At 36.5% G+C, this 21,747-nt stretch overlaps 1 protein-coding gene across 9 annotated transcripts in view; it reads left to right on the forward strand.

Moving 5' to 3' along the window:
• Positions 1-21,747, forward strand: part of MPP7 (MAGUK p55 scaffold protein 7) — a 161,135-nt gene that overhangs the window by 111,562 nt on the left and 27,826 nt on the right. For all 9 annotated transcript variants that reach the window (XM_048294327.1, XM_048294318.1, XM_048294375.1 and 6 more), the window contains 6 exons: positions 3,307-3,438; positions 11,593-11,674; positions 12,733-12,818; positions 14,633-14,707; positions 15,309-15,505; positions 16,032-16,096. In XM_048294327.1, coding sequence (XP_048150284.1) covers positions 3,307-3,438; positions 11,593-11,674; positions 12,733-12,818; positions 14,633-14,707; positions 15,309-15,505; positions 16,032-16,096 — 637 coding nt within the window. The remainder of the gene's footprint in view (positions 1-3,306; positions 3,439-11,592; positions 11,675-12,732; positions 12,819-14,632; positions 14,708-15,308; positions 15,506-16,031; positions 16,097-21,747) is intronic.

Genomic DNA, 21,747 nt, shown 5'->3' on the forward strand with positions numbered 1-21,747 from the left:
TTCAATTTATAAACTGTGAAATGATCAGTGATAGTTTTAATATGAAAAATACAGCACTAGTTATTAGACATTTCAGAGGTCCAGTGAAAGTATTCATTTCCAGCTAGATCATGTCTAAGAATTTAGCTGAACATCAATATTTATATTTAGGTAGTGCAGGAGTTTGAATCATACCTTCTTTCAAGTTCTAAATAAGGACCATGTTTACATTAGTGAATCATAAGCATAGAACTTAGAGCTGAAATAAAATCTTTTTCTCCAGAGGTGCTTAAATATACATGACCCAAATCTTGGATCCTATGTACATAGTTCCAAAGAGCTGTGTATTTGAAAACAAAACCAAAGCATTAAAAAAAAAAAAAAATTGGTAAACACTTCTTGCAGTTTCCTGAGAGAGTTAAACAATTAATTAGTATAGTGGAAATGAATCAGTTCTTCAGTTCTTATGTACAAAAAGAGAACATTGCTACCTTTACATTGCCTTGTGCATTTACTGCCCAATTATTCAGGGTAAATCTTGTACATCTTAGGATCCAAGTTTTATTTCTTGGCACTTGTTACTTGTTTATTTTTAAATAAAATCCCATCCTTCTCTATACACATCTAGTCTGATATACAGTTTTTTAGACTATATTAATTGAATGGTACAATGATTCTGCTGAAGATCTATGAATCCAGTAGTTTCTTCATGTGTTCAAAACATATGGAAGTGCTCTCAAGGACAGACTGATCACTTCTGTTGAACATGTTAAATGAAATCAAAATGGTGTTTTAAGTTTTGTTTGTAAATTAGTTATTGCCCGAAGTCTGTGCTGATGAATATTTCAGAGCAACTACAGTGGACAGGGTAGTGTATTAAAAGAAGCAACGATGGAAAACAAGAAGGAAAGAAATCTTAGCATGTTCACTGTACATCATAAACAAGTTTGTGATGACAGAAGCTCTTCTGAAAGCTTGACTGAGAAAAGGCACATAATTTCTGGCATTCCTGCTCTTATCTGAAATATGTATCTTTGCACTGAGATAAAGTAGTGCTGGAGTTTGAGGAAAAGATATATTGCTAATTGTAGTACATTGTGGTTTAATATGTTCTTTGGGAGAAGAAAGGAATGGGTTGATACGTTCCAGTTGTTGTGAAGTTGAAGCGAAGAAAAGCATCATAAATACCAGGCATTGATTGGTACTGGCTTGTAGCACTTGGGATGCATCAGTGTTCCATATGTGGAGTCCAGGAGCCTGATCTGGCAGTCAGAGCAGGGAAGTGTCTTATTAACACTGGTGGCATCATTCAGTGTAGAAGTGGACAGAATCTGTTTTGCAAGTTTCATTGTCAAGACAAGGTTCTTTTGAACATGTTTTAAGCGTCTGCCTTTTACTCTTGAAATGGTGCTTTATATTATTTTCATCTGTTTTCTCTATCTGCCTGATTGTTTTTAAACTGCAATATAGAACCTCATTAAATTGAACCAGTCCATGAATGTGCCCTAGCTTTATGTGGAAAAATGTAATTACAGAAGACTAGTTTTAGAAGTCTTAACTGTAAGTAGCCTGAAGTAAAAGCAAACACTACTTTTGTTTTAGTGTATCTTTGATATTTCACATACATCTTTAGAGGACTGCATGTGATTACTTGGCTTTTACATATGTAATGCATCACAATAAACATTTCCAGGAGGATCCATAATTGCTAGCCTGAGGTTTTTAGCTCAGATCTAAAGTAAAACTGATCTTTTGTTGGAGGAAGACGGTAATTTCTGATGGTAAGTAGTATAAATTCATAACTGTTATTGGGAAGAAACCCAGAAATAATTAGTGTGTTGAAGTGTTTTTATTAAATTGTACAATGTGCATAAAAATTCGTAAAACAATAGTAATTTATCACGAAGCAGGCACGATCTTCTTGTGTGTTTATTTTGTTGAAGCCCTAAGTTTAAATTTAGACTTCAGAACTTGAAGATTACCATATGCTCTTTGCCTTCAGCTTTTGACATGGTAGCTGTAGCATTGCCTGGAAATTGTTTTCTGTTGTTAAAAGTTTCCTCCATTCAGAAAATAACCCCCTGGAATAGCATAATGGAAGTGTCATGCTTTTTAAAAACATTTGTGTTATCCTTGAGAACATAGAGTTTCTGGTCATTTGTGTACTCAGTCAAATACTGTCCACCTATTACTAAATAGCAAGGAAACTGGCATCAGAGAAATGTAGCCTTTTTCTGTCCTTTATTAAGAAAAGCTGTTAAATATTCACGTAGTGAGAGGAAACTACTTGAAAACAGAAGCAACTGAAAGCAGTAGATAGAATTATATGTACGGCTGTTGCTGTTGTATGTGGTACATTGTACAGTTTTCACTGCAAAAGTTAAAGCATTACTTCACCATTTTTCACCAGTTTACAAGGTATTACAAATAATGAAGATCTTTCAAAATAGAAAAGAACTTCACGAGTTCTGTATCCAGAAAGAACTGTGAATTTTGTGTTATCACTGAGATTTTTTTTAGCCTTGGGAGAATGAGCTTTCTAATTTCCTTTGCCTTTCAAGAGTCTTTATTTCCTGAAAGTTCACAAATTATTTTATTTTTAAGATGGGACCTTTTGTCAATCTTTGTTAGGGTTTTCTTTGAAAAATCTATTTTTCAAGCTATGCATGAACTGGAGAAGCAACAGAAAGAAAGGAAGCAAGAAAGACATATAACAGGTGATTGATAAGCACCTGCCTAAACCAAATTGTTTCAGTAGTATGTTCCTCAATCTTAGTTAATTCTATAATAAATAAAAAATTCCTAAGATAATTTGAGGCTCACATGAAAGGAATCCAGTAACCAGGTAAGCTTTCAGAGCTCCTGTGAAAGGAAGGTTGGGTAACAGCTTCCTGTCATACATCTTGTGCTTGGACAGAAGTCTTGGAAAGTGCTTATTTTGCTTATTTGTTTCATAGGACTGCCTACTGTATCAAATAAACATTTTACTTAGGGCAAGTATAATTATTTACTTACTTCTGGAGACTAAGGTTTTCTCCTGTTCATAGTTCTTGTAATTTCAAGCTAGCATGCAAAGCACGTGGTGTTTTTGTATGTATGAAGACAGTTCTCCATCTGCAATTTACTAGTAGCATACACTGTATATATGGAAACATATTCTTTATGGAGTTGTTTCATCGGTTTGAAATGAAGTACAATTGTATACAAGAATTCTATTCAATCTACTTGCATCACTGTAGTAGAGTCAAGGTATAAATAATATCCTCTGCTTTGCCTTCCCTAAACTTTTCAGATGCCAAATAATATACTGACTGTTAATGTTTCCAGGCTTTGCTCTCTGTACATGATACTGTTGCTCAGAAGAACTACGATCCTGTCTTGCCCCCCATGCCTGATGATATTGATGAAGAAGAGGATTCAGTTAAAATAATTAGGCTCGTCAAAAACCGGGAACCGTTGGTAGGTAACTCTGTCTTTTGGTTTGGGGTTTTGTGTTTGCATGCAGGGTGGGGAGTGCTCAGATTATGAACGTGGATGGGTGATATTAACTTGAAACATGGATAGACAGACATTACACATGGTTGTTTGTAACATTAATTAATACACTTGTGACTTCCATTCACAGTCATTGTTAGTAAAGCATATGAAATGAATAATAAGATTTTGATCATCATGGTGTTTAAGCATTATATATGTGGGCCAGTCTGAGCATTTGGATCAAATATGTATTTGTCTTTTATCTTGAATTCAAATCATGAGCTTACTTTAAAATGAGAGACAGAGAATGAATCCCCAAAGAAATCTTGACCTGTGTTGTGAACTGTGCCTGTTAGCATTCATGTAAAAAACCATGACCTTTCAGTACACTGAAAAGAAAGCATGAAAACATATTTTAAAATACTTGAATTGAAATCTGGGCAAATTTAAGATGTCTGTTGTTGTACTTTGCATTATGAATACTAGAAAGTTAATATCTTCATGGGGATATCTGGAAAAATGAAAGGACTAAACCTAGGTTGTATTACAAGAATATTAAAATGCTTTACTGATTTGGTTATTTTTATTTGCTGTAGAGTGGGAGTCATCTTGTATAAAATTTAACTATGTTCTTTTTCCCCTGCAAACCAGTAAGGGCTTTGTTTTATGTTATACTGAATATTTTGTTTTAATGGACAGCAATCCTGGAGAAATACCTGCAAACGTACTTTGAGAAGGTCATCATACTGTACTTGAGATGACAGTGGGAGAGTGCTGCTTCTATTAGACATACAAGGGTAGCTTGTCCCACAGTAGATACCTTACTATCACTCTTAATTCTTGATGGATTTCTGGCATCAATAAACAAGAAATGAGTTTTCTTATTGACTGACTGTAGGTACCCATGGGCATAATTACAAGTTTGACCATATGGAAAGTTCTTACTTTGTTTTAACATACTAAATATTTTTTCCTCAAATATTTAAATCACAGCTTTAAGCTTTTTATATTTTTTTATCAAAGAAATTCCTTGAGAAAGAAAACAAGCTTGCTTTAGGATTTAATATCAGCTTATTCATTCTGAAAGGTATGTGGAGATTTGAACATACCGTATGAAATGAAGTCTAATTGAGCAGCTTCTTTTTAGTGTTAATTAAAACACCTTTTTTTAATTTGTCAGAAAAAGCTTAATAAAATCTTAACTTACATAGTTTCATGTTACAAACATGATTTGTTACTAAGACTTAGGAGTTAAATACCGTAAGTTAATAGTATCTCAAAATGGATTGGATAATAGTAACTTAAAACGTAACTCAGATATTTTCTGAAAACTTCTAAGAAATATATACATTGTATATTGGCTTTTGAGATTTTAAGCTCTCTTAAAGGGACAAAACCAGTTGCTTAAGCCAAAGGTTATCCTTGAGCTGTTTGTCAAATTCCACTCTTGCCTCCTCACTCCAGTGGGACACTGAGCTGTTCCAGATACCTGTGTGTCTATTTAAGCCCAGACAGCAGCGCAGCCCCACACAGCCACTCACTCATTTTCCCCAGTGGGATGGGGGAGAGAACTGGAGGGATGAACATGAGAAAACTCGTGGGTTGAGATAGACAGTTCAATAGGTAAAGCAAAAGCTCCATGTGCAAGCAAAGCAAAATAAGGAATTCGTTCACCACTTCCCCTGAGCAGGCAAGTGTTCAGCCATCCCCAGAACAGCAGGGCTCTATCACTTGTAATTGTTTCTTGGGTAGACAAAAACCATCACTCCACACATCCCCCCTTCCTTTTTCTTCCCCTGGTTTTATTGCAGAGCATGACAGTATGTGGTGTAGGATATCCCTCTGGTCAGGTGGGGTCAGCTGTCCAGTTGTGTCCTCTCCCAGTTCCTTGTGCACCCCCAGCCTCCTCACTGGTGGGGTGAGGAGCAGAAAAGCCTTGACAGTGTGTAAGCACTGCTCAGCAACAGTTAAATTATCCCTGTGTTATCAACACTGTTTTCATCACAAATATAAAACCAAGCACCCTAGGAGCTACCATGAAGGAAATTAACCCTATCCCAGCCAAAACCTGTACAATCTCTTAAATCCACACTTGGCACAACTCTTGTGCTACAGAGGTAACAGAGAGGGGGTTTTAGATCTTGTACTAGACATGACAGCAGCCATGGAAAATATAAAACATCTGAGCAAACTAATTTCTGTAGTTCAAGACTGCTTTGTTTATTTACCAAAGTGAAAACAGCCTTACAATGGAATCTGTTGTAGACCTTTTATTAAGAGGAGGCAAAGGGTGGGAGCTAATTGCAGCATACAAGTACTTGAGAGTGGGGAGCTCACAAGGACAATAAATTCAAACTCCTCAGCAGTGAAAGATGCTAAAACATGGGGCAGCGGTGACAAGGTGCAGCCCTGGGAGGTTTAGACTAAGAATTGACAGAAGTATTCCATTAGTTAGGAAGTCCAGTACTGGGGCAGACTAACCACACATGTGGAATCTCCGGCATTTCTAAGGTTGTGCTTTATCTGTGTGGGAAAATTATTTGTGATCTTTCCAGATCCTGAGCCTATCTTGATGTTTTATTTTTGTTAGAGAAGAGCTTATGGTGAGTCCTGTTACTTGTTCTCCAGGAAGAGTTCAAAGAATATAGTGTCCTCCTCCTCTTCCATAATGCATGTTCAATCCATTTTAGCATTATTCATGTTCATGTCAAACATTAATTTCTTTGTGTCAGATTTACAGCGACTTACTGTGACACCATCACCACAATACATAACAAACCTATTATTTGTGTCTTTGTCTTCTCTAGATTTTTTTCCCCTTAGGTGGGGGTGAGAAGAAACATGGATTGTAATTCAGATAAGGTCTTAATGAAATATAGCATGGCAGAATAACTAAAGGCAGGCTTATACTATGTATATTAGCTCTACTGTGTTTATGCTTCCCAAAGTTATTTTACTAAAGGAAGCTAGACCATGATCTATGTTTACTAAACTAATTATAATTTCATTTACTATTTATTTGTATGTCTTTTCAATGGATTTTCCTTCAGAGCTTGCTCTGAAGTCTTGGATATTCTTAGTAGAGATCAAAGAGTCTCTACTTGTTCTGTTAATCGATTTGCTATTCTCCAGTCAAAAAGTCTGGCTTGCACTTGCAACATTGTATCAGGATCCTACTTCTGGAAGCAACTGAGCTTGAGATTGGAGGTACTACACAATATTTTTACTGGGATAGAGATTGTCTGGTTTCTTGACTTGAAGATACTGAGCTCTTTAGACTTTTCTTCCACTCCAGACACAGTCTCATATTCTATTTGTACCCAAGCAGTAGAGATTGTTTTCCTGCAAAGCCATGAACTTTACATCAGTTGAACACCCTGGACATTCTGAATTGCATTTCCTTTGGATGACTTTCAACCGTGCTCACTGTGAAGCAATTAGGCACTCTCTTAACTTCTTTGGAATATACCTAGTGACCATTTTTATATAAAACTGCTCCACATTTCCTCTTGTGCTCCTGTTCATGCTTTTCTCTGAGTTAAGCACCTCACCAGTGTTCTAAGCAGGGGTTAATAATATATTAATGAAGCCTGAGCTCCCAGGAGTAATCATTTCAAAAGAGAGGGAAACACATGGTTTGTAGGAGGGCCTTCTGTTTGCCAGATTTCATCAATTCAGAAGTCAGTGCTGAACTTTCCCCCAGTTTTTTGAGAGAGGTGTTTTAAACTTTTTATTAATCCTTCCACAGTATTGGGTTTGGCAGTTTTTTAAGGCTCTGTTAGCAAATGCCATTCCAGCAGCGTCTCCCTCAAGTGAGGTGAAATTGTGTTAGGATGTTTTATTTTAACAAAGAAATTTGGAACATCTCTGAACCTTAGATAAAGAGAAGTAGAAACATCTCTTTTCAGAGAGAATCCAAAATTCACTTATCTGTAATTGGGCTTTTTATCAGAGCTTGGAGAGCTTTTACTTATGCCTACCTCTCCAAGGCTTTTTCAGCCACAGCCCTGTTCCTAGTTAGCATTTCTGATATCCGGGATGAATAACCATACTACCAGGAGTTCAGTACCTGGCCTCCTACTACTTCCAGCTTCCAAATGTAATACTCCAGGTTTGTTACAGCTGTTACTCTGAATACAATGCTTCTTCACATTAAGATGGTGGCTTCTTTGTCACAAAGATTCATTTCACATAAATCTGGCTATTTGAAAACTGACGTCTATGCCATGCCGTGTCTAGAGTCAAGAGAAAAATAGGCAGCTCCAGAGATTGGCCCATGCCATCTATTTAAGATTCCTGATTTAATGAAAGGACGATTCATTCTCCAGAGCTACAGAAGTAGCCTGGACATGTAACTTGAACTATGTACCTTATTTCCATAGCTGAACTTTGTTGAAATGAATTTTGGTGATTTAAAGGAGTCATTTGTATGTTCTGTCCATGCAGATGCTACAGCTTTCACTTACCTCACACTCTTAGTCCCTGTAGCTCAGTTCACGTTAGTGGATGAACCTAGCTGGTTTTTTGGTGGGATTAATTTGGACGTAGGGCTAGCTTTAGTCTACATAGTCTACATAAAAGTGCATATCAACTTTTAAATAACTCCTCACTGTAAGGTAGGTAACTGATACTTGTATTTGCACTTTCAATAGAGAATGAATTAACATAAGGCTTATTGAAGTACTTATTTGCATTTATCATCTTTATGTGCTTTTGTTTAACAGAGGGGTATGCAAAAATATTACTGATGTTTCAAATTCTCTTATTAGTAATATATTTTACAGGCTAGTTTTTCTGTCTTTAAAAATAAAGACTTAAAATGTTTATATTCTGGAACCGCAGATAAATGGATGAACTAATAAAGCTCACATCTGTGAAACCCTGAGCAATGCTTATCACTGAGTGGTACTACATTAAAAATGGAGGGGGAAAAAAAAGCAACTAAAAAACAGTGAAAGAGCCTTGCTGAAGGAGCTTGTATTATTTTTAGTGCTTTTGTATGGTATACCTTTAAGCATTTTCTCAGTCTGATCACCATATGGCTCCCAAACTCCTTATTTTTCCCTTTAAAAGTATTTTAAACTGAGCTATGCTATTACATCTGTATATGTCTCATTTAGGGTAACTTACACTTTTGGCTCACAACACCGAAAATATTTTCCAGGTTTCAAGGTCCAGTCTAACCTTCTTCCATTTTTAAAGCTCTAAATGAGGAGCTGAACTGCACATGTAACAAAGTACTGGAGCTGAACATCTTATAAGGAGAATTTCTTGCCAGATTATATATGCCTCACAGTTTAAGCAGGGCTGGCAGCAGGACAAGAGAAGCTGCTTTTTCAGAAAATCAGCTCCTCAGGTTTTCAAAAAGAAATCCACTTGTGTTTGATGATTTAAGAATTCTAAATTGGGAATAAAGTAGAATTTATAGAACCCTCTTCTTAATTTGTGTACTAAAGGTACAAATACATAAACTCAAATAGTGTTTTTCATGGGCCTGCCCATTTACTTTGGGTCTGCCACAGAGGAGCTCCTGACAGTGAGCAAACTTGGGTTAAATAATTTTCCTGTCATTTTGAACTTTTGTCCTTTGTTTGAAAATTTCAATTTACCTGTTATCTTCATGGGGCCATCTTTCAGATCAGTTAATCTGTGCTAGGAGAATTAATTTTGTGCCAGTAGTGATAATCACATACAGCATGAAGTGACTGTTCCACTTGGACAAGAACCTTATTGTTACTTCCAGATGCTGTTTGGGTCAATAGTGTGGTCTTTGATTGCACACAGGTTTTTTTCTAGGATCTGTCTAAAAAGCCTGGCGAAGTGAAGTACCACTTTCCAGATATCAGCGTGGGGCTGAGATAGTGGGTGATCACAGGGGAGGGCTGTCAGTCATTGCTTGCCATTTGCATTTGGTGGCATTTCATTGTGTTGACTTCTAGGTAAAAGGCATAAAGCCTTTCTCATGAAGGCTCTTTCCTTGATTAATTAGGAGAGCCTGTTCTCTATGGACAGTGTAGTGGAAATGTCCTGTATTTATGCCTCTAGCATCCTAATCTTGCTTTTTTTTCTTTTTGATGGATATATTCAGAAAAAAAAAAAACCAAAAAATCCTTTTTACTTTAAAACGGGTAAAACATTCCAGATATTAATAATAAACTTTAAATTAGTAGCTGTTGCTGCAAGTCAGAACTTAATATTGAGATATAAGCTAGGGGGCTTAAGGCTGTTTAATAGATTCCTAATGATATGCAATTCTTTTTGCACGGAAGTCTAGTAATGAGTTCTTAAAGTGAGATTAGCTGCAGCTAAATCTATATTTTTGAAACTCTCAGACTAATTTGAAACTGTTATGAAAACAAGTGCATGCTGATATAATTACATAATAAACAATACATAAGAATAAGGCTGGCAAATTGCAGAATTACTTTGCTTATAGATAGAATTTCAGACTAATAAATTTAGGATGTAAAATGAAATGCACAAACAGCACATCAGTTTTGCTGTGGTGTGCTGGCTGCTGTTGAAGTTTCAGTCAAAGTGAATGGTGACTGTTTTTAATTTTTTTCTATTTGCTGTAAATGCAACTTGCATGCAAAAAATGTAAATCAATCTCCCATTTTTTGTCTTCATGACTTGTGCTGTATTTCAATCTTAGAGGTAAAGGGAAACAAGTTTATTTACAGTCAGTGAAATTGCTAACTGTAGAAAAACCTCAGCTCCGTTATTTGTATAATTTTCAGCTTTATGTTCATGAAACACTTAAAAATTGAAGTAGTGATAAATATGATGTTCATGTTTATTCTAAACACATATAGGAAGGTAGCTATAAAAGCCATTAAATTACTCAAGGAACTTCCTTAAAAAGTATTTCTGTACCTTACTCCAAGCACAACACTTCTCTGATGGAAGGAAATTTTAACCAGTGATGGCAGAGTGCACGTAGCACTCAGAGGTGAAGTAGTACTGTTCATTCACTAATTGCAAATATGGAAATTTTCAGAAAGTTGACTTGCCTGACAGAGTCCTTAATATCTCTGTTGATTAACAAAGTTAGAGCTATTGCAGGTAACTAATTAGATTAATATGGGAAAGTAATCATGTGCAGTTAAAAACCTGATGGACAAGGCATGCTGTTTTATTCTGTTGTTTTTTGAAAATACTGAATCAAGTAACCTTTTTGGAGGTGATTATGCAGTATGACTTACCTAGTTAAAATTCCCCTGTGTTGTTCTGTGAATTCTGTCTCCCAGAACAGGGCCAGCATTTCCTCCCTCACTCTCCCAGTTCTGCCTGAAAGGACTGGCACTGCAGCTGAGGCAGCAGCTCCATGCCTCTGTGTCCCTTCTCACTTGGCACTGCTGCTACCTGCTGCTTCCCAATCACCTTGTGCCCCTTTTCAGTGCACCCTCACAGTTCTTGTTACAAAGGCATTTTTCTCATCTAGACAGCTGTGCATTGGAAGTTTAACGACACAATGTCATTTTACCTCAGTGCCCTGCGCTGTCTATGCATAATGTATGAAAACAGCCATGACTAACTCAGGAAATGTTCCCTTCTTCTGTATTTCTGTCCTGTGAGTATTCCATGTGAGCCCCAACACTCAAGGACATTTCTCAAATTTGTATTTGTTTATTGATAACACTGTAAAGCAAAAGGATGATCAGTGGGTGCACAGCCAGTTCCGAGCATGAAGTGTAACAATTATGAACAGTGATATACCTTCTGTACCTGTAGTATGTTGTATGGCCTATTTTCATGTGGGAACAACAATTTATCAGTTTGCAGCAGTAGTTTAGTTAAATTTTAGCAGCAGACTCATATAAGGTATGCTGCAGTTACCATTGAATTGAAAAGCAAACTTTTTCCATCATTGTCCTTTTTTCTTTAAACCTGTGTACTCACAGAATGCATGAGTTACTTCCGATTGAAAAAGAAGACAAATTTTAAGAGGACAGAAATAGAGCAACATATTTTGTATATTCTTTTCATAAGCAAGTATCATTCCTGGTTTAATCACGTATTAATACAATGTCAGCTTTTTGCCATTTTACATAGCAAATGTTTTTTAGTGTAGTGTATTAAAATTATGCTGAGATTAACCAAATAACTTTCTTTTTTCTATTTTTTTTACTGAAGGGAGCTACTATTAAAAAGGATGAACATACTGGTGCAATTGTGGTGGCCAGGATAATGCGTGGAGGAGCTGCAGATAGAAGTGGTAAGGTGTTGCTGGTTTGGCACTAGCCATTCAAGTTCTAGAACTCAGAACGATCAAATGGCATATTTTTTAGAAATTAAATACATCACAAGCAGAAGTATTTGGGCTCTGGACAGTTCTCCAAAGTGATAATTCAATACTGTTGAAAGTATGCTGATTTTTTTCCCTAATTCAGTTGCAGCAAGGTATCTTTGAGTTAGTGGATACAGAGGGATTTTTATATATATATTGTGGTTTGTTTCCAATTGATGACATCCACTTAAAATCATAGAATATGCTGAGTTGGAAGGGACCCAGTAGGATCATCAAGTCCTACTCCTGTCCCTGTGCCAGACACCCCAAGAATCACACACCATGATGGGATATGCCAACTTGCTGATGGAGGAACTCGTGGTGCTGACATTATTTTATATTAGAATATCCATTTGGAGTTTCAGCTGGTAGTTTTCAAAATAACAGCACATCCTTGACCACCATAGTTCAGTTTGGGATGCTCAGTGTCTGCAAAAACTTAATCAAGAAGTCCTGAATCATACACTAAGGTGTCTTTTTCTCTGAAGAAAATCTAGGACAGCTGTGTTTCACTCTTAGATGCAGTCATGGAGTAAATCTAGATACACATACATCGATAGATAGATAGATTAGATAGATAGATAGATAGATTAGCAAGCATTTGTGCCACAAATTAGCACTCCCAGCCTAAGTGATCTTTGCACTACTTGCAGCTGTCTAGCATTAAGAAAGTAGTATGAGTAGAAAAAGAATTGGCACAGATATTTTTCAAACAGCTGCATGAAAGTCTGGAGAAGTTGTAGAGAAGGTGGTACTAATTTTAGGAGGAAGACAGGGAGATGAGTTAACCAACCACCTTATCAAATTTGTCTGAGAGGACAGTAGCTGTTATGTTCACCATATATTCCTGGTTTTAAGTTAGAGCTTAAAGTGTATGAAAGTTGGAGCTTAAAGTGTATGAACAAGGGAGAAACAAGCTGAATGGTAATGGCAGTTTATGTGTAATACATAGCTACAGCTTCACAACTTCTCTTTTTCTTCTGTAGGGCTTATTCATGTTGGTGATGAACTGAGGGAAGTCAATGGGATTCCTGTAGATGATAAAAAGCCTGAAGAAATAATACACATTTTGGTAAATACCAAGCATTTTAAAATTAATTTAGAAGAGTCAAGAAAAAGTAATTAGATTTACGATTTCTACTGTATTTCTTAGAAAAAAAATATATTCTACTATGTCTTTTCTTCCAGTGCCACGATTTACAAACCTGTCATTTCTCTTAGAGTGATTTTCCATGCATTACATATATATGCAATTATAGATTACTTGTAAAGAGTTAAAGACAGTAATATTGCCATAAATATATTGCAGAATGTTGCAGACTTCAGTTTATAATCTACAGATTTAAGGCCCACCATGATCTGTTGAGTTTAATCTATTTTAAATTTATTCATTAATAACTCATTAATAACTCATTGTCACTCCATGTGACAATTAATTAATAATACAAGTACTAGATAGACTGGTATATGAAGATTTTATATGACATTGATTTACAGTATATAGCCATAGATATTATTCTGTCTGTGCTCTTCTATACTGAAGTCTCTAAAACCAGCCTGATTTCTCATTATTGAAACACTTGGAAATTAGCTAATTTAGACTTTCTCAGAAATATTTAATATTTTTACATCAAAGAAATTGATGAGGTTCATGACAGCTCTGTTATTCTTGCTGTAGGCATTTCTATATACATAAATACCTTGCTGTCCTTCTGAATTGAGTAGCTGTCTCACAGTTTTAGTTCAGTAACCGAGATGATTCATTTCAAGTGCTAGCCTGCTGATATTCATTCTTGCTTTATGGTTTCACGTTCCCTACAGAACCATAGCTTCCTTCAAAAATTAATATTTTAAAATGTCTAGAAACAAAATACCACTGGAAAGGTGTGAACAATTTCCCCATTTACCTTTTTGAGGTACAGTATAAACATCAAAAGCTAGTTAGAGCTTGTTTCTAAAGTAACAAAACTATGGATTCCAGCCCTACGGCGGGTGAAATAAGACCTTGGCTGCTGCCTGTCAAACAGTGAACCTTGGATTGCAGACATGCCAGCAGAAGAATGTCTCACTTGGTAGTGGACAGGCCTGTTTCCATTTTGCTTAAATCGTTGGCTGTCTGTAGCACTCTGCTCGTTTTATGAAACTTGTCGGCTGCATGCAATAGTAGCAGAGCCTCCAACTGATTAGCACTTCCTTCAATAGCAAAATGTCACTGAGGCAGTGGGAATATATTGTGGTTAATAAGTAAAATGCAGCCAGACACACTTTAAGTGGGATATAAGGAAAGATGAATGGATGAGGTGGTTGATGATGGCTAACTTGTTTAAGATTTATAGTGGAGGGCTTTTTTTCCATTTAGTACATGTAGTCTATTCAAATATGTTTTTCTTTTCTAGTTTCTCAAAGTTGCCAAGAGAATAAATCCCCCCCAATAGCTCTATATGATAAATATGGCACAAGCCTGTTTGAATTTTTCTGTAATTTGTTTTTTTTTTTTGAAAAATGAAATGTTAGTTCGATTTTTCCAGGGATGTCCAAACTGTGCCAGGAGTCCAGCAGTTGCTTCTAATATGCATATATTTTAGCTGTAGCATTTTCTTCTGCCTTCAGTACAGAAGTGGGACCTCTGAACCATGCAGGTCCCAGTTTTTAACGGTCCATCTGCCCCACCAGAGAAGCAAATAAACCCAAGCATTTCAAGTGGGTATTTTAATTTTTGTAGTGCAAAGTTTGGTTAGGTGAAGGTGTCAAACTCCAGAGATCATGCTTGGGAGAGGATAGACTCATTATATTTTTTTTAATTCATTTGAATTTTTTCATCTTCTAAGATTTCTTTGAAATGTATAGCTTAATTCTCAGTGCATTTTCTTTTCAAATGTTCACCAGGCTCAGTCTCAAGGAGCCATTACATTTAAAATTATACCCAGTGTGAAGGAAGAAATGCCAATGAAGGAAGGCAAGGTAAGCAAGACTATTTCAGAAGCCATCACAGTAACTGTTATGCTGAGGATGATATGTATTTTTTGCTTGGATGACAGAACCAAGATTGTGATTTATGCCTGTGGACTCAATTTTTGCAACATGCCAATTTATAGTACACTGTACGCTTCAATACACAGGTGCTGAATTTATGATTGGGTGTAACATGGTTTTTAAGCCTGAACTCTCAGCTGTGTACTTGACAGGTAGTCTTACACCTTTTGCAAGGACCTCGCTTGCTTCCAAGTACTCCTGCCATTGTTCACTAGGTAGAAGACACTCGATAGCATCTTGGTTCAACAGAATCTTCTCTGTTCCTCATATGGGCACACTATGCACCTGCAAAGTCCTGCTTGCCCTGAGTCACAGAGCCTTTAAATCCATTGAGGCTGCAGTTGCAGAAGCAATGAGTTGAACATTCCCGTATGAACTTCCAATGCTAGACATCAATAAGAATGTTTTGCAGCAGTAAATGTTTACATTATTTAGTTCAGTGGTTTTGAACTGTAGAAACAGAAAAGGGATGTACCTTTGGATTGCATTTAATATTTTGATTCTAAAGATAAAACACTCTTTGTTTCAGATGTTTATCAGAGCCTTATTTGACTATGATCCTAATGAAGATAAAGCAATTCCTTGTAAAGAAGCTGGACTTGCTTTCAGAAAAGGAGATATCCTTCAGATCATGAGCCAGGATGATGCAACCTGGTGGCAAGCCAAACATGAAGGTGATGCCAATCCCAGAGCAGGCTTGATCCCTTCAAAGCATTTCCAGGAGAGGTGAGCTACTGAGAAGCATAATTTCATTATTTTTTGAAGTAAGAGAATAATAGTCTTATTGCTGAGTTGTTAAGTTAGCGTAGTTGGCATGTGTAATGCTCGTAGTTTACATGGGTACAATAAATGTGCATTTGCAGCAGGACAAGTGAACTTGGAAACATGTTGCTGAAATACTCTGGATTTCCTTATTTCTCTGGCTAGAATTGATAATGACAAAAACTGATAGGATAACGCTGATCCAGATTGAAAGAAAAAACATATGGAAAATAGCACATCAGTATCTGCATCCACACTGATGTACTATGCAGGAATAAGAACTGCAGCAGGTTTTGGAGAGCTTACAAAAATTTCAGGCAAGATTTAATTTTTTTAGATTGTGAATGGATTGCATTGTTTTAAGTTAATTTCTTATAAAATCTTTTGGGTATTTTGCAATAGTCTCATGATATTAAGTGTTTATTAATCGCAAATTTGCAGTGAAAACTGAGGAGTTTGTGTCTTTTCCCCACCACCTCCCATTTTATAGGAGATTTGCACTAAGAAGACCAGAAGTGCAGGTTCAGCCACTGAAAATTTCCAACAGAAAATCATGTAAGTCTGTTAACCTGGAATAGAAATAATACTCCATATCTCTAACCTTATAAAATAGCAGTTTGTTTCAACTATAGGACGCATTTCTCCTGGGCACTACAGCTTCTTGATCCCATTTTATCAATAGGAAAATAAATACAAATAATGTCATTAAAAGCTTTAAAAGTAGCTAGAAACTTTCCCAGCCCTCTGACTTTGTTTTTGAAGTATTGAGCCCAATTAATATTTTGATATGTAGTATTTCAAAGGTTGAAGAATATTCTTATATTTCAAAGGTTGAAGAATATTCTTTTCCTGTTGAAAAAGTACAGAATTGGCTGAACAGTTTATATAATTTGGACTGCACCAACACAGTGAAATTTATATTAAGAGTAAGATAAAAGGTCTGATAGTCTCCCCTTCTCTCGCCCATATAGTTAGTAATTTTTTGTGTCCCATGAAGCAGTAGAATTTTTTAAAAGTCAGAACATTTGTTTCGCTGATACACATTCACAGAATCATTTCTTAATGTTTTTTAAACAAACTCATCCTTAATAGTGTCTGTTTTTAAATACAGTAGTTGCACAATTTAAGAAAAACAACCTCTAAGAAAGCTCATACATTGAAACAAATATTTTCTCTTCACTGGAATTTACATCGACATCTGGGTTAAGTATTATTGCATGTTTTACTTGACCTGTTATTTCTTTCAGTTGTGCAGACTCATAACAAAGTCAGCAATATAAGAAACTATCACACTTCAGTAGGATCTAAATCTTAAATACAAACATGATTGTGAGTTCAACTAGAAGTATTCAGAAAGTGGTCTAACGTTTCCAATCACCTTTCATTATCTAACAATGAAAGAAAAAGTATGGGTACTATGGCAAACAGTGGATGCTGGCGCACTAAGTGCCAAACTAAATGCTTTTAACTTTAAAACTCCTCACCAAGGTTTCTGTTGCAATTTTCCTAACTTCTTGCTATGGTTGTTGTGTTCTGAAGCTTGACAGTAACTGTTATTTTTCTAATAATCTGTGTTTTCTATCTTTCATTCCATTTCACTCTTTGGTTGTGTGCCCTAATGCTATTGTTAACTCCAAAGCCCTTGATTAGCTTTGTAATTACAGTAACAGACATTACAATTGCACTATAGCTTTTCTGTTTACATAGATCTTAGAAACAAGAGGAGCTCCTCCAGCTTGAAGTAAATCTGTTGTTTTTCTAGGTTCTAGGTCAAGTTGCTCTGCCCCAGTTTTGGAAAAGTGTCTGATCCCAGGGTATAGCTATTTCTCTCTGCCCACTGTTCTTGACTCTGGATAATACACTCAACAAGAGCCTTCAATTAAGGTGGCACTGGTGCTTTTGAAGAGGTAAATCAGCTGCTGCAGCAACACTGCATGAATCCTTTTGTAATGGACTGCATCTTTCTAGTGACCTTCAAGTGAAAGGTTTTACAAGATGCATCTCATCCTTCCAAATAGGTAGCCTGAACTTGATTGGGAATTGCCAAAATTACAGCCTAAAGAAGACCCAGAGTACAATGTCTACTGTTGTCTCTGCTTTTTCCACTGACTCCCTTAACTAGCTTAAACAGGGAGAAGAGTTCCTCTCCCCCTTTCTTTTAAAACATGACAGAGCATGAGGGCCAAGCAGTATGCCTATTACTGTTCTCTTGTGGAATTTCTTTGAACAAGGCAAGTTCCAGGTAAATACCATCTAGAAGGCAATGGTGCCTTTTGAAGGAGGAAAGACTGCAGAGTAATGTAGGTTTATCATTCTCTCTCTTCCTTTTTTCTTAAGAAAGTCTGCTGCTGTATCTGCCAGATTTTCATGGGAACAGGGGAAATGCTGTTCTGAGTAGAGATTTATCCCTTTGTTCAAAGACTAAACATGTTTTTAGTGCTGGGAGGGAATTCAGATCCTTCATAGAGAAGACATTTTAAAGACCAGAATTCAGCTGTAGAAAAACTGTTGTGACTAGGATGTTGCTCAAGTTGCTCTCAGGAAAACCTTCCACTTGCTTGGATTTTCAAGAAGGTTCTTCTGGGAAGCTCTGCACCTCTGTGATCTTTCTAAAGTTAATCAGTTTTTTTGTTTTACCAAGCATAGCAGTGAAGTTGTGAGATATGGAGGCCATGTCTGTATTTGTGCACAGCAATCATCTTGCCAAAATTGGGACATGCTGGAAAATTATGCATTGCTCAGCTGAACAACCAGCATTCTGACAGTACCAGAAACATTGTAAGGAAGGTGACACAGAGAACAGGAAATGGGAAAGAACTGCTGGGTTCAGTTTTATTTTTTTTTAGCCCATGTGTGAAGGTGGGAAATTGATAATGCTTGACTTCTTCAGACTTCTTTTTAATCCTTCATCTTAATATAGGGTTTTCCAGTGTTTGGAAGGGTAATTATGTGGGAAAACATGTTCTGCAGATCATCCTGAACTTGCTGTATATTGAGAAGCTGCTTGCTATTGCAGTGGATTCCATCCAGTCACATGACCTGAATTTCCTTAGCAGTTTGGAGAAAAAGGGCACTTTGCCAGTTGCTATTCTTATGGCTTTCAAAAAAGATGAAAACCTATTGACTTCAGGAGAGCTGCTGAGAGATGTCCCTTTCCTGACAGGACTGGGAGTTGCACTAGGAAGCTTTCTTGACACCTGGTATGTAGCTGTGGATGTTGGTCTGCTCTGTTCAGTCAACTCACTCCACAAATCCCATGTTTTGCAATGAGGAAAAAACCTTGATACATACCTTTGTTTTTAATAGGGAGAATCAAGGAAAAATATTCTGTTTTCTTGAATACCCAAAAAATGTGAGTCAGCTCTGGTTTCTTAGGTGGGCTTTTAGGGTGGCAGTGTCCTTCTACTTGAAAATTAATCTAAAAATCAGTTAAAATCATATAATATGCAAGAAGTATCCTATAACTTCTTTTTTCCTTTTCTTCTCAAGCCAATTCTGGAACTGGAAAGGATTGTTATATTTGTCTATACAAAGAGCTCTCTGAAACAGTCAAGAACTGTTTATGCTTTGATAATTAAATATGTTTGAAAACCTGAAAGGAGATAGATTGGATGACTTTTGGGAAGCGTTCTTTCTGTTTCCTATTTTGAATTTTTCACTCTTTTCAGCATAGCAATGCATGTAGTTTGCTAATCTTTACACATATTTGTGTATTATATGCTTGGAAGCAAAATAAAAGTGGGCCTTTTAGGTGATGATCGTATGCATACCCATATTGAGGAAAGAGTAAAAAATACTTTCTACAAAACCTTTTCTGCAAGAATTATTTGCACTGAAATAAATCCAGTCTAGTTCTAAGTTACTAAAAGGATCAGTTTTTAATGGAAATGCCAATTCTTATTTTCACTTTAATAGCCAAGTGAACTGTTCCATCATGTGTATGTGTAAATACACATGCCTATCCAGCATTTAGCCCTTTTCTTGAAAGATAAAACATAATAATTCTCACATGGTACCTGTTAAAGTGAAAAACATTTTACATGTCATGTGTGCACTGGAGGAGGGGGCAGAACAATGTACACTCCATATTGAAAGGTAAGTGAAATCATACATTTCCATGTGCAAATGGAGAAGATGCAGAGTTTGATGGTACCTGGGACTGAAGTTGAAAGAAACTGGCAATGTAGGTGGAACCTGCACTGACAAGAGGAAGATGTAGAAAAAGTAGGAATAAAAAATAAAGGTAAAAGAGAGGAAGTGAAATTTCGTATTGAGGATGAAGAAAAGGAGAAGGAATTGCAACAAGGGCAATGGAAGAACAGATGGACAAAATCTGCCCCTTAGCCCCATTAAGCAAAACCCCACAGAGGATGGGCTTTGATATTATTAGATTAATGCAATTAACAGTATTATGCAGGAGTGTTGCTATAGTCATTGCTATTTGTGCAGTGGTTCAATTGCTTGCTGATTCTGTTTAAATAAAATACTAATATATGTATTTTGTAAAAGTCTTTGAAACAGTGAATGCAAAAATTACTGACAAGAACTCTGACCTGATTTTTTTTGCTATTGTTGGTAGAAAACCTTAGTAAGTTCAACAGTAATATCTGACACGTGAGATAAGTGGCTGTTAGATGTTCAGACCTGCTGATAAGATTGATATGTTAATTCCCAGGCTCAGGGTTAGTGCAGAAGTGATGGAGGAATAACGAACCACTGAAGCATATTCAGCATTTTTTCAGTACTTAACAGCAATGACTTTTCAGCAAAAAGTGGTTTTGTACATTAATACTGTGGGGAAAAGATAGTGGGGAAAAAATTGTAGGAACAGGCAGCATAGGAAAAAAAATAGGAAAATGGAATGAAAGTAAAGGAACAGAGTTGCATGAGATTGTGTGCGTAGGACTAACCCTGCATGTGCTGGAATGGTGAACATGCCATATACCTGAGTGGGTGTGAGGGAACTCTCTGGGATGCAGAGGGAGGTACTGTTGGTGTGTCTGCCTGTGTGCAACAGGCTTTCATGTGTCTGAGCTTGTGAGCCACTGCTGAATGCCAGCTCCACAGAAACCTGCTCACCTGGTATTCCTCAATAATACTTAACAGCATTCCCGGCTTTAGGAGGTCACCTTAGCTTGGACAGCTTTGTCAGCCAGAGATGGTTCTGTGAGTTGTCCTGTTGCTGCATGCCAGCTAAATTGGAGTGATATGAGACTTTGTATGAGGAAGAATTATTTTTTAAATAGCTCCCAGTCTGTTAACTTCAATACAAAGACTGCTCATGCTCTGACTGTAATAGATATTGCCAACAGGTTTGGTCATTCTTGCATGTGTAGACTACGTTAATTTGTAGGCACAAGTGCTAAACTGTTTTTTTAAGGAACAAAAAATCTTTTCATAACAACCAAACAACTTACTATTCTGCAGTTGTTATAAACTGCAATTATCAGCCAAATTATATTCCTTCAGCATAATTTTGCTTTCACAGTGGTTACTCTGTTTATTCTTATGTTATGTATGTGTTGTCTCTGGTATGAAAATTGCTGGTAACTTTATATTTTATACGAGCGTAGCCTGTAAGCTCTGTTAGTTTGTGCACTGCATTCATATGTGTACATGTACATCCATACCCTGTGTACAGTTTAATATATGTTTGTAGCATATATGACAGAGTTGTTCAGAGATGTCTTTTTCATGAAAATACATTTGTTCTGTGTATTTAATGCTAAATGTAAATACTTACTGTGATAAAGCCATCACCATATAGTTTTTCTAAGGCTTAAAACCCATTTTACTTTCAATTTTGATTTACCATATATGACTGGCATTGTATGAGCAAGAGGAAAGACTTAACTGCAGCCAAATGGTGTTCATTCAAACAAGATGTAACCCAGTTTACCCATAGTTGAGTGTCTTTTGAATTGAAGATTGTGTTCTGCCAACAAAAAAATTTTAACAGGCTAGAAGAATAAATGTTTTGTACAACTTGTGTTTGAAGACCAAACATTTAGGATAAATGTATATTAGGATTATTTTGCTTGTTATAATTGCTGCACAATCTTAACTCTGCCTTTCTTCTCAGTATTTTTCTGTGTTCATATTTGAAACTTGATTGCCCACCTGCAGATAGTTACGAGTATATAAAAAAAATAAACCAGACCTATAAATTAGCACATTAGCATTTTTGTTCAGAAGTCTCCTGTCCT

Source organism: Corvus hawaiiensis, chromosome 1 (genome assembly GCF_020740725.1).
Source record: "Corvus hawaiiensis isolate bCorHaw1 chromosome 1, bCorHaw1.pri.cur, whole genome shotgun sequence".
Taxonomy (NCBI): domain Eukaryota; kingdom Metazoa; phylum Chordata; class Aves; order Passeriformes; family Corvidae; genus Corvus; species Corvus hawaiiensis.